General features: G+C 41.0%; 1 protein-coding gene across 1 annotated transcript in view; it reads left to right on the forward strand.

Annotated features, from left to right (window-relative positions):
- gabra1 (gamma-aminobutyric acid type A receptor subunit alpha1) overlaps positions 1-17,458 on the forward strand; it is a 21,349-nt gene extending 3,891 nt beyond the window's left edge. The window contains exons 4-11 of the mRNA XM_030793863.1: positions 1,329-1,441; positions 4,048-4,115; positions 5,627-5,847; positions 6,800-6,882; positions 7,822-7,965; positions 8,808-8,960; positions 14,947-15,149; positions 17,141-17,458. Coding sequence (XP_030649723.1) covers positions 1,329-1,441; positions 4,048-4,115; positions 5,627-5,847; positions 6,800-6,882; positions 7,822-7,965; positions 8,808-8,960; positions 14,947-15,149; positions 17,141-17,458 — 1,303 coding nt within the window. The remainder of the gene's footprint in view (positions 1-1,328; positions 1,442-4,047; positions 4,116-5,626; positions 5,848-6,799; positions 6,883-7,821; positions 7,966-8,807; positions 8,961-14,946; positions 15,150-17,140) is intronic.
- Positions 17,459-18,602: the final 1,144 nt, after the last annotated feature.

Here is an 18,602-nt window from a genome sequence, read left to right on the forward strand (position 1 = left end):
TTTATGTGTATATGTGGTTTGTGTCAGTCTATGTGTGATTGTGTGTGTGCTGCGTGTGTTCATAGAGCTAGGGTTTTCATATTTTATTTTTAATTTTTTTCCCCCTGTGGTACTCTGTGTTGCATGCTTTTTTTTTTTTTTTTTTTTGATATTTTAAAGATGATGTAACTATGTCTGTCAGATGATATCAGGAGTTATTGCCATGTATGAGAGAGGACTCCTCTCCTGTTCCCAGTCTGTGTCATTTCTAAACAGACTTCACCTAACAGGAGTCATGTATGCTACTGTCTGCTCCCTCTCAGATCAGGGGAGAGTCATGTGTGCTCTTTAACTGCAGGTGGACCTTGCATTAATTCTGGAATTAAACATAACAGCACGCGCTGTGCGGAAGACCCTGGAATGTGAATCCGTTAACCCTTCGATTCCTAACATGACGTCAAAAGTGTGGCCTAATTCTGAGACTTATTTAGCAGCTCACATTTGCTGCCGTGTGATTCTCTCCCACTCTCTCTCTCTCCCTCTCCCCCCCCCCCCCCTTCCCTCACTTACTCTCAGTGTCTGTGTGCGTCTCCAGAGCCTCTCCTTTCTCACACGCCTAAAAAATTCCCCTTATTTGCGGGTGTGGTGGTCCATGCTAACTAAGCTCCATGACCTCCTCGTATCCTTGGAGGCGTGCTGTTTGCCACGCGTGATTTTAAACACAAGCGTGTGTTTATTCAGTTTGCCATAAAACCCACCGTGAATTCCTGTTGGCTAGACAAAAAAAAAAAAAGAAGAGCTGATTATCTCCAAATAAAAGATGACGTGCAGGAAGAAACAAACACTCATTTATGATTTTTATGAGGAAGGGAAAACGACCTCCTTTTTCAGTATCCCTTGTTCATAAAACACCCATTTACACCGTGTGATTAAATCTCTCTTTTGTTCATGATTATTTTGTTGAAATATTTATGAGCATGAGTAGAAGTTTGACTGCCAGCAAAAGCGTTGTTTTGTTATCTTTATTTTTGCGTGTGTTCTTGAAAAGTCCACATGCATCAAACACTTTGCTGCTTAAAGATTCTACGTGTGTCACAGAATCTTTTTCCTACTCTTTAGATGAAAGAACATGATGTGTTTTGCACATTAACGCTATTAGTTATGAATTCCATTTCATCTGGAAATGAAAGAGGGAATGGTTTCAGCTCTGCTCCAGGGATGGATTTCATTTGGCCCAGGGATATATATATATATATATATTTTTTTATTTGCTTGTTTGTTTTCTCGGTCAGTTCTGTGTTATTGATTTGTCTCCTTACGCCACATCTCTCCTGACTTCACCTTTCCAGCTCCAATCAGAACGGGCCGTCCGATGAGCAGAAAGACAACACCACGGTCTTCACCAGGATCCTGGACAGTCTCCTGGACGGCTATGACAACCGTCTCAGGCCTGGCCTTGGAGGTAGGCCCTTAAAATCCATCCTCAATATCAGTGACTAACTGTCTAGGGGATACACGATGCTGAATCAAAGTTATGTTTGTGTCTTTTTTAATGGTGATAAGTTTCCATTGTGGATCATTGTTCATTGATTGGCAGATGCGCTCAGTTAGTCTCTCAAATTACCATTCAGTCTTTATCTGTCCCTGTTCATTCAGTGTTATTGCTCATTTAGAGTTTTCATTTAGAGTTTTAACTCATTCAAAACACATACTTTTTCATTAGGTGATATTTGAACCAATTGATAGTTGAACTAATATTTCAGGAGAGTAATTTCATTAGAAGAAAAAATGGTGGAAGTATTCTTTTGATTTGAAGGAGTAGTAAGTATTCGCTGTATTCTTCTTATGCTGAAGTGGTGATTACTTCAGAGTTGCGGCTTAATTGACAAGATACCAAATTATGAACCGGTGCGTACACTCGGAAACATCTGGACCGTGTTTCCCGAAAGCAGTATACCTGCAGGATTGTGTTAAAATAGTGCTTCATCACCGATTTACACGTGTTTCCTGAAAGCGTTTGGAACCAACATTGCTCTTAGCTTATGTCATTTAATGAGTGAAGTGTTTGCACTGCAGTGCTGTTAGTTAATCTTTGGGATGACTGAATCCCTGCATCACGTCAGTGTACAGACATAAAGTGGTGGTGTGACCTCACTAAATATTTCACCGCTTACTTTTTTAAATTCAAAATGACATGAGCTCTCGCTTCCGTAAAACAAGAATTAATATTGCTGTGGGTACCGTCCCCATGAGCATATTTGAAAACAATGCATTCATTATATGTTAAAAATGTTTTATTTTGACTTGATTCTTTTAAACAGCACACATTCTGAATCAGCACAGCCTCCACAAACAAGCGCAGTTAGTCATCGCACTGACAAACACAGATCACAACACAGTTATCTGTGTGTTTTATTTACTTTTAAGTACAAAAATGTGCTTGTTTAAGGAAGCACTTCATAGTGCTTAGACAGAAGTGAATAACAAATAGATGAAATTTTTAAGACTGAGTGGTGGGTGGGGGTGGGGCGGCGAAGGTGTGTGTGGGGGGGGGGAGGGGGGCGCATACCAATGGATTGCTAAATTCTTTAGCAGCTTAATGGAGACCCAGTATGGGCATTCACCGAAAGTAGTCTCCCCACTTGTGTTGCACTTGAACTTATGAACAAATTTTGGAAATACACTGATGTAAATGTTAGTTTGACAGCAGTTTTGAGAGACAGCCCTGTTGGATAATGCCAGTCAGACGCAAAGGTGTCAAATGAATATTGTTTCCACATTTTTGCTCAAGGGTTGATGTCCAGTTGTCTCTTAGGTGTTACAATATTCTATATGCAATCTGCAGTGTGTGTTTCTGCCAAAATGTCCTTTTGACCTTTCTCTAAAGAGCAAAATGTAAGAAAAAAGAAAAAAAAATCTCTCAGATTTACACTGTTTACCACCATAGCTCAGGAGTGATCCAAAGTTTGATACTGACATCAAATGACAACTAGACTGCACGTCAGTCAAAAATTCTACACCAAACTGATGCTTTTAGTCTGGAGGCAGAGAAAAAAGCCATGCAATCACAAACTTAAAATAACTCCATCTTATCCAGGCCACAATAAGAAAAGCGATACTGAAATCCCTCCACTTGCTCCAGAAAAGACGCCTTATCTTAGCACATTGATTATTTCTCGGTTTAGCTTTACGCTATATGAGGAATCTATTGTGTAAGCAAAAGCTGGAGTGTGTGTATTCTGTGGATGACGTGACCCTTGGGGATAGGGAAGAGACATGTCTCTTCTGCATTAACACATTCTTAACACAGGTACAGACTTAATCCTCAACAGGGTTGTGCCATGTTCTGGGAATCTTATCGTAACTGCAGGCAAGGAATCTGTATGCAAAAGAAGCCACCACCTGGCAAACAAAGTGCAAAACACAGAATCATGCAGAGTACAGCGCCGTGAAAAGAAAGCATCAGCTCAGAGTGAAATAAATAAATAAAAATCTCCATAAATGTGATGTGTGACTGATTTACACGAATGTGACAAGTACAATGACACGTGCTTTGGCCTGGGACATGAACATCATCTTCGTCTATGGAGCTCCGTAGACTAAGATGGAAAGATAGACCTACTTTATTTTGCCAAAACAAGCAAATGCTTGAAATGCTTGTGTGGTTTGACACTCTTTGCTTATTTTGAAGTTTCAAAGCATTATCCCCCCCCCCCCCCCCCCCCCCCCGTTGTACAGTCTTTCAACTTTCCCAGCAACATTTTGTCTCCTCTAATTTCTAAATGGAAGTTCTCGATGGAGTACAGAAATATGTCTTAGATGTTTCGGAGATGCGATATCAGAAAGGCTTTCAAGATCCGAAACAGCATGGCTGAAACCCAGACCCAACCAGTTGGTGAAATCCGTAACCGCCAGTGGAAAATTACAGTGACAAGTGTCCATTTGGTGTTGGTGGTTCATGAACGCCAAGTCCCGATAAGATCAAAGCCTAAGAACCGTGCTGGTGGAATTAAAGCTAATGACCAAACCTGATTGACACTCACACTCCTTAATTTCTTGCTTCAACAGAGCGTGTAACTGAGGTCAAGACAGACATTTTTGTGACAAGCATTGGACCAGTCTCGGATCACGATATGGTACGCTCGCCTACTCCTTGCTTAAATGTCACCCATTGCTGTGTGTGCTCTGTCAGAGAACGGAAAAGGTAACACAAATATGCCATTTCTCCAAAATAGATGTAAACGATAAGGTAGGACATAGAGTGAAATGTTACAGGCACTTTGGTCGTTAAAACAAACTGGAGCCTAAAATGTTTTTTTTTTTGTTTTGTTTTTTTTTTTCACAATGTATTTAGTGTTTCACATTTTTAAACTCTCAGGAGCTGTAGCTTTTTAAGCGTTTAAGTCTCTTCAATTAATCAGAGATGTGAAATTAAAAAGAATGAGCTTGTGATAGTTGGTTTAATAATGGCCATTTTCTTGAGGCAGGGATTAGGGATTTGATTGGATGATGTTCTGCACCAATGGCGTTCCTTGTCTCAGTTCCCCCCTTTGCATTTCAATCACAAATGACTCAAGAGCTGCTTAAACTATGAGATTTTATAGTACCAAAAAAAAAAAATCCCACATTTAATCCTTTTGACGAAAATGAGATTGGATTGACAAAAAGGGAATACTGATGTGGTCCGTGAAAGAATATTTTCTTTACGGGGCATGCCATCATAGTTTCTGTAGAAATTAATTACGTTTTTACCCATAAAGGGGGTCGAACCTGGAAAGCACACGTGACAGGTCCATTTTGTATTTGGTTCCAGGTTAAAATGTGGTGCTGATCCGAGTGCTCGTTTGTTTGATTCTTCGAGCCTTTCGTCAAGACATACGTAAAAAAAAATTAATTACATCTTTGCCCTTAAACTGGTATAAGTCACGCCCCTGTGCTGCAGCTGTGAAATACCCTCCTCTCCTGCTCTCACGGCAAGCGTTGTTAAGCTGCCACACGGAGTAAGCCTCGTCTATTTTCACATAATTTGAGTTAATTACTTCTCTAAACATATGGAGCTTCATCGCTAAGTCACAGAGGATCGCTGTTTTTTTCCGCTCCATGTTCATTCCTGAGCAGATTTACAACCATACAGTCCATTTAAGTCATGCTGGTTTAGAGAGAAAAAGAGAGAGGTTGTTTCGTTTGTCTTATAGACTTCGTGCAGTGTGATAGCTCTACGTGAACCAAAACATGTCAGAAATGGGAGCCTGATCCCACTGATGCAAAGCTCTAACCTCTTGGCCAAAGACAAGACAATGACCTGCAAAGGAATGAAGAAAGAAGGAAAGAAAGAAAGCTAGTTTACAGAACTTAAAATGACAAGCCATTGCTGGGTGAGAGACATGAGTTGTCTGGAACTCTCCTCCCAGAGAAAGACAATAGCACCAGGACTTACTGAGGAACATATTAGTTCAAGCTCATCGCTAACTTGCCTGATGCTTGGCTAGAAAGTTGAATTGGGTTTGTTACTTCCTGAGAAAAGCAAAAACATTCTTTATGGGAGAGTTACCAGAAATATAGCTGAGATACAGATGAGTTGAGTCACCAGACAGAGGGTATGAAGGACGCTAAGTGCCAAGAGTTTAACCTTGTGTTTTATCGACAGGAATACACCATAGACGTCTTCTTCCGGCAGAGCTGGAAAGACGAGAGACTGAAGTTCAAGGGTCCGATGGCGGTGCTCCGTCTGAACAACCTGATGGCCAGTAAAATCTGGACTCCAGACACCTTCTTCCACAACGGCAAGAAGTCGGTCGCCCACAATATGACCATGCCCAACAAACTCCTCCGAATCACTGAGGAAGGGACGCTGCTTTACACCATGAGGTCAGACTGCGTTCAGAGACTGTCCTAACCAGACAAAAACGCTTTTATCCCCTTTTTTCTATTATTCTCTTTTTTCTGTTTACTTGGCTGTTATTTTCAGTTATTTTATCTTGAATGGGAATACTTTTGTGGGGTTTTTTTTGCTGTGTTTGTTGTTGATTTCTCTTTAGAGCTGAATAAAATCAGGCTTGTTTTGCTGCTATGTGACATACGGAAAAGAAAGTGTATTTCAGAGGGAGAGAAGTGATAATGAAGAAGGAGAGAAAAGATAAGACATGTGTCTCCTCCATAGAGGGTGGGAGACTCAGTCCCAGCTGGTATTTGAGCAGCAGTGCCATAAATAAAAGAACACACCGTGAACTTGTGCCACTTCAGGAAAGAGGCAGAAGCGTGAGGGTCGTAGCGCAGTGCTGTAAATTCTCTGGCTGTGTATTTATGAGTAGATAAGAGACTGATGGAAGTCCATATCTGTGTCAGTGTGGTGACAAATGGCAAACACATTTTGCACGTGTAACATTCCTTTTGTGTTCCTACTCCCAAATCAAAAATGAGCGTGTGTGTATTCTGTTTTTTTTCTTTTAAATACTTATCAGCAAAGGCTAGAGGAGTTCTGAACATTATATTTCATCTATTACATCTTCTTTCTTTCCTTTTATTTCTAATTCCTTATTTTTTTACACTTCATTTTTCCCTATCTCTCCATCTCCATAATTTTTTAATCTCTTTCTCCCTCCTTCTCTCTCTCTCTCTCTCTCTCTCTCTCTAAGCTCCTGCCTCACTACCCTATAACTCTGTTAACTGTGTGTTCTTCTCCCTTTCTCTCTCTCTCTCTCTCTGTCTCTCTCTCTCTCTCTCTCTCTCTAAGCTCCTGCCTCACTACCCTATAACTTTGTTAACTGTGTGTTCTTCTCCCTTTCTCTCTCTCTCTCCGTCATTCTCTGGGTTGTGACAGGTTAACGGTGAGAGCAGAATGCCCCATGCACCTGGAGGACTTTCCCATGGATGCCCATGCCTGTCCGCTCAAGTTTGGCAGCTGTGAGTGGCCTTTCCTCCTCTCTGATCTTTCTTCTCCCCTCTTCCAGAAGCACCTCATTCACCTAACATTCCCCCCCTAAATACACACACACATGCACACACACACTGGCCTCACAGTTGTACCCTGGGAAGGCTTTGTCTGGTGGATTAACTAGGTTTTCCATGATGGGCTCCTTGGTTGATCCAGAAACTTTTCCTGGTTCATATCTGTGCTTGGGCCCAGCAGCTGTTCCTGCAGACTTCCTCCAGAGCTTTGCGCGTCTTTGAAACAGTGCAGCACACTCCACTGCCTTGAACCACAGCATGAATAAAAGACCAGCATGTGACTGGGGTGGGGGTGGGGGAGTGGGAGGCGGGGAGGGGGGGGGGGGGGGTATACGGCACTCCAGTGTGGCCTCTAAATATTTCAACATGGGCGCATCTCTGCAGTAGACATCTCTCTCCGCAGTCCCGATCCTCACTGTGACTCTGACAGCCAATCACAAAAGGCTTTGCTTGCCTTTATTTGTGTGTGTGTGTGTGTGTGTGTGCGTGTGTGTGTGTGAGAGAGAGAGAGAGAAAGAGAGAGTTTGTGTGTGTGTGTGTGTGTGTGTGTGTGTGTGTGAGAGAGACAGAGAGGGAGGGAGTGAAAAAGAGAGAGAGAGGGAGTGAGAGAGAGTATTTCTGATTGGCAGCCACCAAAGGCATAAACAAATTGCCAAATGAACTGGAAATCTTTCAATTTAAAACAGTCTCTAATTAGAGCTAAAACATATTTTGAAAAATGAACATCAGTCTTGTTGAATGCTCTCTCCATTAAAAAGACCTGTTTAAAAATACTGTCGATCTAGAATACTTACCTGAGGAACCTGATTGGTCCATTCTGAATTTGATTCTTAGAATTAAAAGTGCGGTGCTGATCCAAGCCATTTGGTTGTTTGTTTGTTTGTTTGTGTCCAGATGCCTACACACGTGCCGAGGTCGTTTATGTATGGACGAGGGGTGCTGCCCAGTCCGTGGTAGTCGCTGACGATGGTTCCCGACTCAACCAGTATGATTTAATGGGACAGACAGTGGACTCAGGCGTGGTCCAGTCTAGCACCGGTCAGTCACTTAAGTTACATAAAGGACAGCAACTCGTTTCATTTGTGAAAACAAACAAGTTTCTCAAATTTGTTGTCCCTTCCAAATATGTGGGTTCTCCCTCTTTCTCTCTCTCTCTCTCTCTCTCTCTCTCTCTCTCTCTCTCTCTCTCTCTCTCTCTCTCTCTCTCTCTCTCTCTCAGTAGAATATTAAGCGACCATGCAGTGTGGCTAAGCTTTTTTGCTGAGGTGCTAAGCATTTGTCAACAGTTTTAAGAGCTGTTGAGCATCACTCTCAGTCACTGAGGTTAATCGTCTGGAACAGGGTATTGATCAAAAACAATCCCCTTTCAATTCCAATAAACTGGTCACGTGACCCAATAAACATCTATTGATTCTGTGTGCACATCAATGTCAGGCAAGCAGAGAATGTTTATTATGAATCACTCTGAATTCATGACCGGTCTTCCACACAGTAATGTCAAAGCTTCTGAAATGATCAACTTTTGCAGGAGAACAGGGTTATTTGAAGAACTGTGCATATGTTGCTATTATTATTATTATTATTGTTATTATTTTGGGGCTTCTTCATGATACAGCTGAGCATTGTGAAATACAGGGAGAGTAATTTGCGAACCATAATGTGGAGATGCCATAAGATATAAAGATTATATGTGAGATATTAAATCCAGCATATGCCTCAGAAGCGTGGGAATTAGTTAACGGTGGCTCTCTTCTTTTGAGCAATATCATAAAATAATAAAGTGCTTTTGCAGCTATGGGAAGTCTGCTATGGGAAAATCACAGGCCTGCTCAAACGGATTCCCTCTCTTTTTCCCTCCTCTTTTTCTTCGTCGGTCCTAGGAGAGTACGTTGTCATGACGACACACTTCCACCTGAAGAGGAAGATCGGTTACTTTGTCATCCAGACCTACCTACCATGCATCATGACTGTGATCTTGTCTCAGGTGTCTTTCTGGTTAAACAGAGAGTCTGTCCCCGCCAGAACTGTGTTTGGTAAGTGTCCTGTCTACTCACTCAATTAGTCAGTCAATACACACTTAACCACCTCTCCACATTAAACACGTTGTCTGGTGATGGTGGACCACATCTAGTAACCAATCAAGCATGACTAATTTCCCTCTGTTAAGCGTTCTGTTTTTCTTTTTCTGTTGTTGTTGCTGTTGTTGTTGTTGTTGTTGTTGTTAAAGCAAGATAAATTAGAGACACTGCCAAAGTCATTTGTTTGAAGGTAAACCGAAGCACTGGAATAAGGCTTAAGTTCATTGCTATGGAGACATGCACTGTACCATGCCTCTTCTTCAGGGATTTGGTTAGACAGCAAAAACACGTAAATCCTTAATTCAACAACTGCGGTATTCAAAGCTTTTAATCTGTGTGTGTGTGTGTGTGTCTGAATGAGAGAGAGAGACAGACAGACAGACAGACAGACAGACAGACAGACAGACAGAGAGAGAGAGAGAGTGTCTGAGAGAGAGAGAGAGAGAGAGAGACAGACAGACAGAGAGAGAGAGTGAGAGAGAGAGCAAGAGAGTGTCAGAGAGAGAGAGAGAGACAGACAGAGAGAGACAGTGAGAGAGAGAGACAGAGAGAGAGAGAGAGTGAGAGAGAGAGTGTCTGAGAGAGAGAGAGAGAAAGAGAGAGAGAGAGAGTGTCTGAGAGAGAGAGACTGTAGGACTGCTCTGGTACATTACATAACGTGTGCCAAATAAAGGAGAGATTTGGCGTCTCGTTTTTTTTTTTTTTAAAGGTAGACCCCTAGCTAGTGTGTCCTTGTGTTACCTCTCAGCCTGTGTGCTCAGCTGATCTGTGGGCTGTTTTAAAGGGGTATTTAAAAGGGCATCGTTGCTAGGGCAGCAGGGTGTCTATGTCATAAACACCCTTTTTTTCTTCAGCGTAGCAATGGGTTCTGGGTTCTCACAAGCAGCGCTCTGGCACTTCAAAGGGAGGGAGTCGGGTAGGAGAACCCAGGGGAGACATTTGTTTTCTCCTGTCACGGTGAGACCGGCTCCCCTCCTTACTCTCTGACAACTGATGTTTTAGCAAGAGGCAGTGAGGACTCATTACCATTCTGTGAAGCTAAAGCCAATGTCCATGGAGCCATACGTCTGGGCTGCCTCTGCCGCCCTTACGTCGAAAAGAGATCTGTTAGAAGACTTGGTTGTTTGTGTTTTGAGCATTACATGAAGGGACTAATCTTTCTGATCTTCCATGTTGGTGATAGGATCGTAATTTTACGTGTCGTGTAGTCGACGGCTAGCTTTGGTGATTGATTTCCATTGTGTCACAGTACAGGTAAATCTACTTCCAGCAAGGCTGGCATCCCAACGACTGGTCATGTAGCAGTCCATAGGCTTGTTTATTGATTTCTTGTGTCCTGTAACATTAAATTCAACATTTCAACGCCACAGTCAGAGACTGTAATTGCCTTTTGTTTCACAAGAACAGTCCAAGAGATCACACACATCAGATTACAGCACAACACGGTGAAACACTAGGTTCTCAGCGTGAAAGCAGTCAACACTTAACAGGAGGTAGGCTCATTAGATTAAAGGTAATTTAAATGCTCTTCAATGAGTTGGCTTATTTTTTTATCATTACAGCGATGAAATAAATTGTCTGAATTTGGAGCTTAATTGTTTTAGAGGGGAAGCTTCCCTCAATGCATTTCTTCACAAATTTGTGGAGTAGAAAAACAAAGGAAATCGTCGATAACGGTGGCTCTGGGAATGAAATTGAGACGTATGATTATGCTTCCCCTCCCTGGCTGACGTTGCCGTTAGCGAGACTTGAAAGATTAGTCTGAATTGTTTCGGGGTCTTAAATGAGTGAACGGCGTATTTAGGGAAGGAAGCCGGGCTTTGATATATCTCTTCATTTAGGAGCAGCTATGGCGTCCATTGCCTCCACTCCAAGTCTCAGTCCAGCCGCGTCTGGGAGGTTTGTTAACCGAGCCGAGAGGACGACTCTAGAGCCTTGAGATCACAGGCGTCCAGTCTGACAAAGACTGTTTTTCAACACTGCCACCAAGCTGCTGCTGTTTTAGTTTTTTCTTATTTATTTATTTATTTTTTTGTTATTATCTTACATCAAAGGAGTCCCTGCCAGTTGTTCATTTTCTACTATCAAAGACAAGGAATAATAAATGAGTTCATGGTGGGGGTTGATTAACAGAACTGAATGTGGCTAGGTGATGTTTTATAGAGTTCTTTTCCCTGGTGAGGCGTGGTGCGGTGATAGCCGTGCTGCTTTAGACGATTTTAGACAGCGCTGCGGTTGACCCGAACTGTCTTCATAGCGCGGTTGATACTTTTGAAGTCATTTAAGATAACTCCCACCGCAACCACTTACCTGTTCATCACCTGAGATGCTTGATTTTATTGTTCGTGATCTGCCGTCATTCTTAATGCCTTAATTTGTCACAGCTTCTCCAATTTGTGCCAGAGAAAACCCTGTTAAAGGATATGGATCACCTAAATAAAGCATCGGTTGCCATGTGCAGAAGTGAGCAAATTGAGTGGAGTGCTTCTCAATAATCGTGTTATACCTCTATTCATTTAGAACTTTCCAGACAGTTGGCTCCACCTATCATGGAGCTTCAAACACACCATTAGTCTCTGAGACGTCAAACAATCGGCAAGGAGCCTCTCCCAAACTCTCCCCTCTATTTTTTGAGTCTGATGTAAGGGAGATGATCAAAAGAGATGTCTAGTTTGAGCTGTCTTAAAATTGGATGATTACCCCTAATGAGTGAGCCGAGCACATCACTGCTTGTTCTTGGGGTTTACAGTTTGGAGATGTTTTTGCATCCATATAGAAACTCCATGCTGTGTGTTTACACGATGGAATTTGCCAACTATATTAAATACACTTATGTACAAATGCAGCTGTTTCTGTTCACACACACACACACACACACACACACACCGCACACACACACACATATATATATACACACACATACATACATATAGACACTACTTGACACAGCTTTAATGAGCTGACATGGCGTGTAATTTTTTTTTTTTTTGTAAATAGTAATGTACAATTACATGCTCTAATTTATGATATCATGCACATCATAAAATCACGTTTCCAATCATCATTAGCAGAAATTCAAGCACTAAGCTTTAGCATTATTAGCCAGCTTGTGGCTACTTAACATCTTTGTAGCTGAATGATGGTTATACAGACTGCAAGACAAGCAAAGGAAGATTAGATTCTGGTAAGTAAATAAATAAATAACTGAGTAAATAAATAAATAAACAGCTTATGAACAGACAAAACCAGAATTTTCTTGCTGGTACATTTTGAATAGTCTGTTTCTGCTGGAAAAACACGCAGAGTTGTTGTACTTCTGAAGTGGCCTTTGCTCTTTGTGGACTGTGGCTGATCAGCTAAGCGGTGCTTTAGGAACTTTGTAGCTGAATAGTGCGTATTTGGCTGGCTTTTAAATTTAGGACATTCAGTAATCCCCAGACATACTGTCTCGGCCAAGAGAACTGCGACCTTCCAGAGATGAAGGCACACTGGTCAACACTCGATCAATTCACCCCATTTTTCAATATCTCTGCTTGGCTTATTCAACCATAATCCAATCTCCTAGAATCGATATTCAAACAACTGTCTGTTGGGTACTGGGATCAGAAAGAGACATTATTCAGACTGTCCCTGTTTCCATCTTCATGCTTCATGTAACGCCAGTGATTCAGTGCTGAAGATGCGTGAAAAAAATGTGAGCGTGGACGATGACTCATCGACACTTTGTAAGAATCAAACCATTTGATGACACATGGTGAAAATCAGAACCAAAAGGGTGAAGAAAACAGCTCCACAGCAGAAGCTGTGAATCTTGGCAAGACTTCTATTTCTTATTTGACTTCAAGTCTTATTTGACTAATTTAAACCTTAAACCACTGGAACAAAATTAAATCTGTTTTGAATTAAATACTTCAAAACACACACGGTGCCTTAAAATGACACTACATTTACGTAAGTATTTGAAAAGAGAATTGAGAAGGACTTCTCATTCTTGGCCTAACCAAAGTGTGAAGACTGTTGTAGGTTTAAGAGCACACTGCAGTGCAGTAATGATGTGTTGAACCAAAGGTTCATGAAGGAAAACGAGGCTCCTTCATACACTCAGTTATCTGTCCTTCATATCTCCTATAATCTAGACCATGCCAGGAACCAGCTTCTGACGAGGTGGAATGGTAGTGGGCCAACTGGAGCAGTCAGGCATGGTCGATCATTTGGGGATGTGTGTATGCGTGTGTATGTGTGTGTGTATGTGTGTGTGTGTGTGTCTTTAGGATAGGCTGATAAGACTCCAGCCATGCCATGTTAGGGACAGTTTCATGCACTTTAGTGTAGTATTCCACGCTCGGAGAACCTGAGAGTTGTGTCTGACTTGTGGTAGAGTGGATGGAGGGAGGCCAAGACAAAAGTTGGCTTTGGCCCCTCCACTTGTTTTTGTCAATATACAGCACTGTAACTGCCACCTACGTGATCAGACATTCGACGACCAAATGTGTGGTACTAGGACTTTCTTTCCCCTGTTTGTTTGTTTGTTTGTTTTTTGTCTTATGTATGTTAATTATGAAAATGAATGGAATAAGATTGAAAGATGTTACCTGCTCTACCACTAGGAGGCTTATGTAGTGGAGCTAGGCTTAAACTGCTAAAATCTTCTCCTTTAATGACAGTATATCTCTGTTACCTCTACCACAAGCATTGGGGACATCAGTGCTCACTGAATTTCACCATGGAAAGTACACGGTCAAATTGTCCAAAATGACAGGTGACAAGGGAATGCTCTGCACTCAGAGAATTTTATTTATTTTATTCTTTTTATTTCTTATGGGTTTTTTTTTTTTTAGTATTCTTGTCCCAGTAACTTGTTCTAGGGCCAAAGAGCACAACACTTAGGAGCAGAAGCAGCTTGTGATGTAGCAAAATGTAATGTTCTTAGTTTTGAAAATCTTTGTGGTATTTGGATGATTGTACTTTTCCCACACTATAAATATTACACCACTGTGTGCAATTAATGCATCCAAATACGAGACAGCTGGACTGGACCATTTGGTTCTTTTCCTTTTCACATTCAAATGAAGCAGTCTGCCTCGTGAATTACGACAATGTGTGTATGCAGGCGCGCGTATCTGTAAATATCCTTTCTGTGGAGAGAATATGTCATTGCTTTGTGACTACTGATATAATGAGAGTGTAGGCGGTAGTGCACAGAATTTGCTGTTGTGGTTTTTTTTTTTATTATTTTTTAATGTTCTCTATTCAAGGCTTACACTAAGATCTGTTGACCTGTCTTGCAGTAGAGTAGGCATGTTTTATTAGTATAATATAAACACGTGGTGTTGGTCATATGGAATGACCATGATTGGCTTTAATCTGGCTCAATGAGAAGAGTGTACAGTAAAAATCAACTCTCTGTTCATGAAACGCTGGAAATCCCAATCTGCTATCTGAGAGACATCAGAAAACTTGGCAGCCACACACCAGCCAATCAAAATTTAATACACAGACTGGACGCTTGAAGATAAACGTATGCTCCATCCGTTCCAGCAATTTTACCCGCCGGTCGATCATGCTGGTAGGCAATCAGTGAGCATACTGACACATATGTCAAAAACAGCAAGCTTTATTACGATCAGAGAATCCCCATTTTTCACAGATCTCCAGAGATAGGCGGGGAAATGTTGATGACTGTGGTTAATTGCAATTCTGCCTGTAGAGGTCATGCATGTGACTTTCCAGCAGTTTCAGATGTACCGCTTTATTTGGGTATTGTTTTAATGATGTTTTTAAAAATTTACCTCACAATACAGTTGGCTCGGATCCCTGGAGCAGGACATTTCTGTAACGATGCGGGGCCAGTACCTCCAGCGGTGAAGCGTAGAAGATGGTTTGGCCACATTTGTAAAGACTTGTTTGTTTGTTTGTTTTTTTTCTTTTGTCCTGTCTGCAGGAGTGACCACTGTCCTGACAATGACAACTCTGAGTATCAGTGCCAGAAACTCACTTCCTAAAGTAGCCTACGCCACAGCCATGGACTGGTTCATCGCCGTCTGTTACGCTTTTGTCTTCTCCGCCCTCATCGAGTTTGCCACCGTCAACTACTTCACCAAGAGAGGCTACGCCTGGGACGGTAAAAGCGTGGTCCCGGAAAAGGTCCGTATTCTCATCCCTCACATCCCGACACAACGTTTCAACGCATTATGATGAAAATGTTTGGTTTTTTTTGTTCAGTAAAAACCACACCATAGGCAAACCACAAAAAAAATGTATGTAATGGCTAATATGAAAGTGAAATATTCAAGAGGGAGAGGGTAGCGTACAGAATGCTGACAAACTAGACCTAGACAGAAGTCAAAATTTATCAGCTGTAGTTGACAATGAATTTATTTAATTAACAGTATTTTTGGGGGGGGGGGGACAATAATTTGGAGATACAAATGGGAGAATTTGGATGATAACCTCTTTTGATGGTTTTTACAGAGCATAGCTTGTTAGCTGAAGTCAGTTATCACAAATTGAGTAGCTGAAGCAAAATCCTTAAACAGGACCAAACAGAGAAGGAAAATAAGCGACAAGAGGTTGCATGAAAAAGACAACAACAAAAAAAGCAAAGTAAACCAATCTTAACTCACAAAATGGTCCTTTATCAGCAGATGTGGCAGACCTTTTACCAATGCTAACCAATGCTAAAAACCGTAGCTAATCTGTAAGCATTTTCACAAACCCACATTGTTAACAAGCTGAAGGGGCTGGTCTATGTGAGCCTGGAGGAATCACAATGAAGAGCAGACACAGAGGATAGCTTTATTTCCTCAAACTCAAAAGAAAAAAAAGGATAAAACATATGAACAGTTTTTGATGACTACTCGTGTACTGCCTGTACTAAAATTTGCTCATGCTCAAAATCTCATGAAATTTTGCTTGTTGGACTCTTGTAGGACTAGGGTTAGTTTCAGTATTTATTATTATAATTCTTCAGACAGCATATAAATGTCAGTAGTACAGAACTTAGCGTTCATTTTTTTATAATCACAATATCGTTACTGAGGTATTGGGGTAAAATTATTGTGATAACTGTTTTTTTTTTTTTGTTGTTCTTGTTGTTTTTCTTTTCCTCATGTCTAGTACCTATACAAACCAAATACTGAACTAATGTCAAGTGCTCACAGTGTGTACAGATTGGGTGACAGAGATCTTTGTAACTTAGCTTTAGATTTGGGTTTCACATGTTTTCCCTTGGTCCTGGATCTTCCTGTGGTGGGAGCTGATTGGTCAGGATGCTGCTGAGGCTTTGGGGAACAGGCTGATGTGCCGTCACTTTGTTCTCCTGGTGTAAATGAGATTCATGGAACTTGACAAGAACACTGATTGTTGAGAATCTCTCTGATCCTTAAACTTGTGGCTCATTGAGCCTTCATCCTCTTTCAAACGGTGCTGAACACCTTGAAACGTTAAACAAAGAATTCAATACCAGTAGGGCTGAAACAGCTTGAAACCTTCAACCTCATAGTTAAGCATCTCATGTGCTTAACTTGTTAGATCACCATTTGTGAAGCCTAACAGTAGGACAACACAAATAATGGTACATTAACTGTAATAACAATTTTAGCCTCCACAATTAACTAATCATGACAGGACACAATCAGCTCCTTTTGTTCCCTCAGCCACAATACTAAATAGTGTTTGTAAGAACCTGTGTTGGAATACAATTCTCAACAGTTTTATCTGCCCTACAAGCCACAAAACCACTTTAATAAGCCAATAAGACACGAGAAGCAATGCGACATCATGATTAATGACACAGTTAACAGCCATTGTTAGACCCAACATAAAAGCAGAAGAATGCTGAACTGACCAATCAGCATTCAGGACAGGAAATGCCTGTTTTATCATTATAAACAGTTCTGTGGCTTGAGTCTGTCTACTGCTGTCTTATTCTGCATTCACTTTGCGAACGATCATTAAAAGTTAATCTTGAAAGGCCAGGTTTCTGTTAGAAAGCAATTTTTTTCTCTTTATTTGCTCGATATCAGCTTGCCGTTGACTAACTTATTGTATCATTTTTCATCATTTCAAAACGGCTGTTGCTTCACGCACCTTTCATTCGATAAAGCTTACTAACAGAGACTTTGCCTCTTACGCAGCAAAAGAAGAAGAAGGAGTCTCTCCTGAAGAAGAACAACACTTATACTGCTGCCACGGCAACAGCGTTTGCACCAAACATCGCCAGAGACCCTGGTCTTGCGACCATCGCCAAGAGCGCTCCCCCTCCTCCGACCGAACCCAAAGAGGAGCCCAAACCCAAGCCGCCAGAGGCCAAGAAAACGTTTAACAGTGTGAGCAAGATCGATCGCATTGCCAGAATAGCCTTCCCCTTACTCTTTGGAACCTTTAACCTGGTATACTGGGCCACCTACTTGAATAAAAAGCCCAAGTTACAAGGGGCACTTCAGCCTCACTAGTGGCCCCATTTCAACCCCCCCCCATCCCCACCCCCTCCCTCAACATCCCCTCCCCAAGACCTCACCCTCAGATATTTCTTTACAGAAAAAAAAGAGAAAAAATTCTGTAACTATTAATTAAAATGTGTCCATGGTAGTCAAGCTCCCAGTCTCCATATTGTTTCAATGTTCCATACCTTCCTCGATAAAAAAAAAAAAAAAAGACAAATAAAAAAAAAAAGAACAGAAAAGAAAAGATTTGTGGATCTGAGCAATGTGGTCATGAGCGAAAGAGAAAAATATATATATATATAAAAAAAGCTATCAAGTTTATAAGGTTTTAGGGGGAAATCTGCTCAAATGCACATTGTAACAGTTAGGGACTTCTGTTGTGCTGTTTGTTTATTTATCTGTGTTTCATTGATGTATTGCATTATACCATGACTCTGTACAAAGATCATATTTGCATGGGCTGGGCTTTTGTTTTTGTTTTCTGTTTATTTTTTTTTTCCCCTAATATTTGCTGACCAGTTAAATTCTGCTACCTTCACTCTTAGATGAGTATACTTCCATTTGCTATACTGGATGTTCTGGGGTTAATTCACGTCTTCTTTTCATTTTCTATTATTAATGACATAGAGTTTCAGCAAATAGCAATAACAACATGTCTCAGTGGAAAAAAAAAAGAATCATTTCACTTATGGATTTAAAGATGTAGAGCAGTTTTATCAATCACTATAAACAACATCAAATATCATATTTATCTAGTTTTACTGTAAATATTACGAAGTGCTAGATATGTCAATATTAAGTTTAAGCTTTGCTAACTTTAAAAATGACAAGGTTTAGACATTCAGAGATGGAGAGAGGTTTGTTTGAAACATTTGTTGAAGATTTTCAGGACAGTTTGTATAAGGGGACTTACTGAATCACTGACTGTTTTTTGCACAAAGTTAAATACGTGTAAATAGAGGTACAAGTTTACCTGCGGCGTCGACAAGAGACAGTAGAGCTATATAAACGTAAATATGCTTGTGTATATGCACATGCTAATATGAATATTTTGCTGATGGGTTAGGTGTGAGAAAGAATGTACAACTGTAAAATTTTAATGTCGCAATGCATTTTATATTCAGCAGAAAACCCCTGTGTTCTTTGCTTCTGT

The sequence above is a fragment of the Chanos chanos genome, chromosome 16 (genome assembly GCF_902362185.1).
Source record: "Chanos chanos chromosome 16, fChaCha1.1, whole genome shotgun sequence".
Lineage (NCBI taxonomy): Eukaryota > Metazoa > Chordata > Actinopteri > Gonorynchiformes > Chanidae > Chanos > Chanos chanos.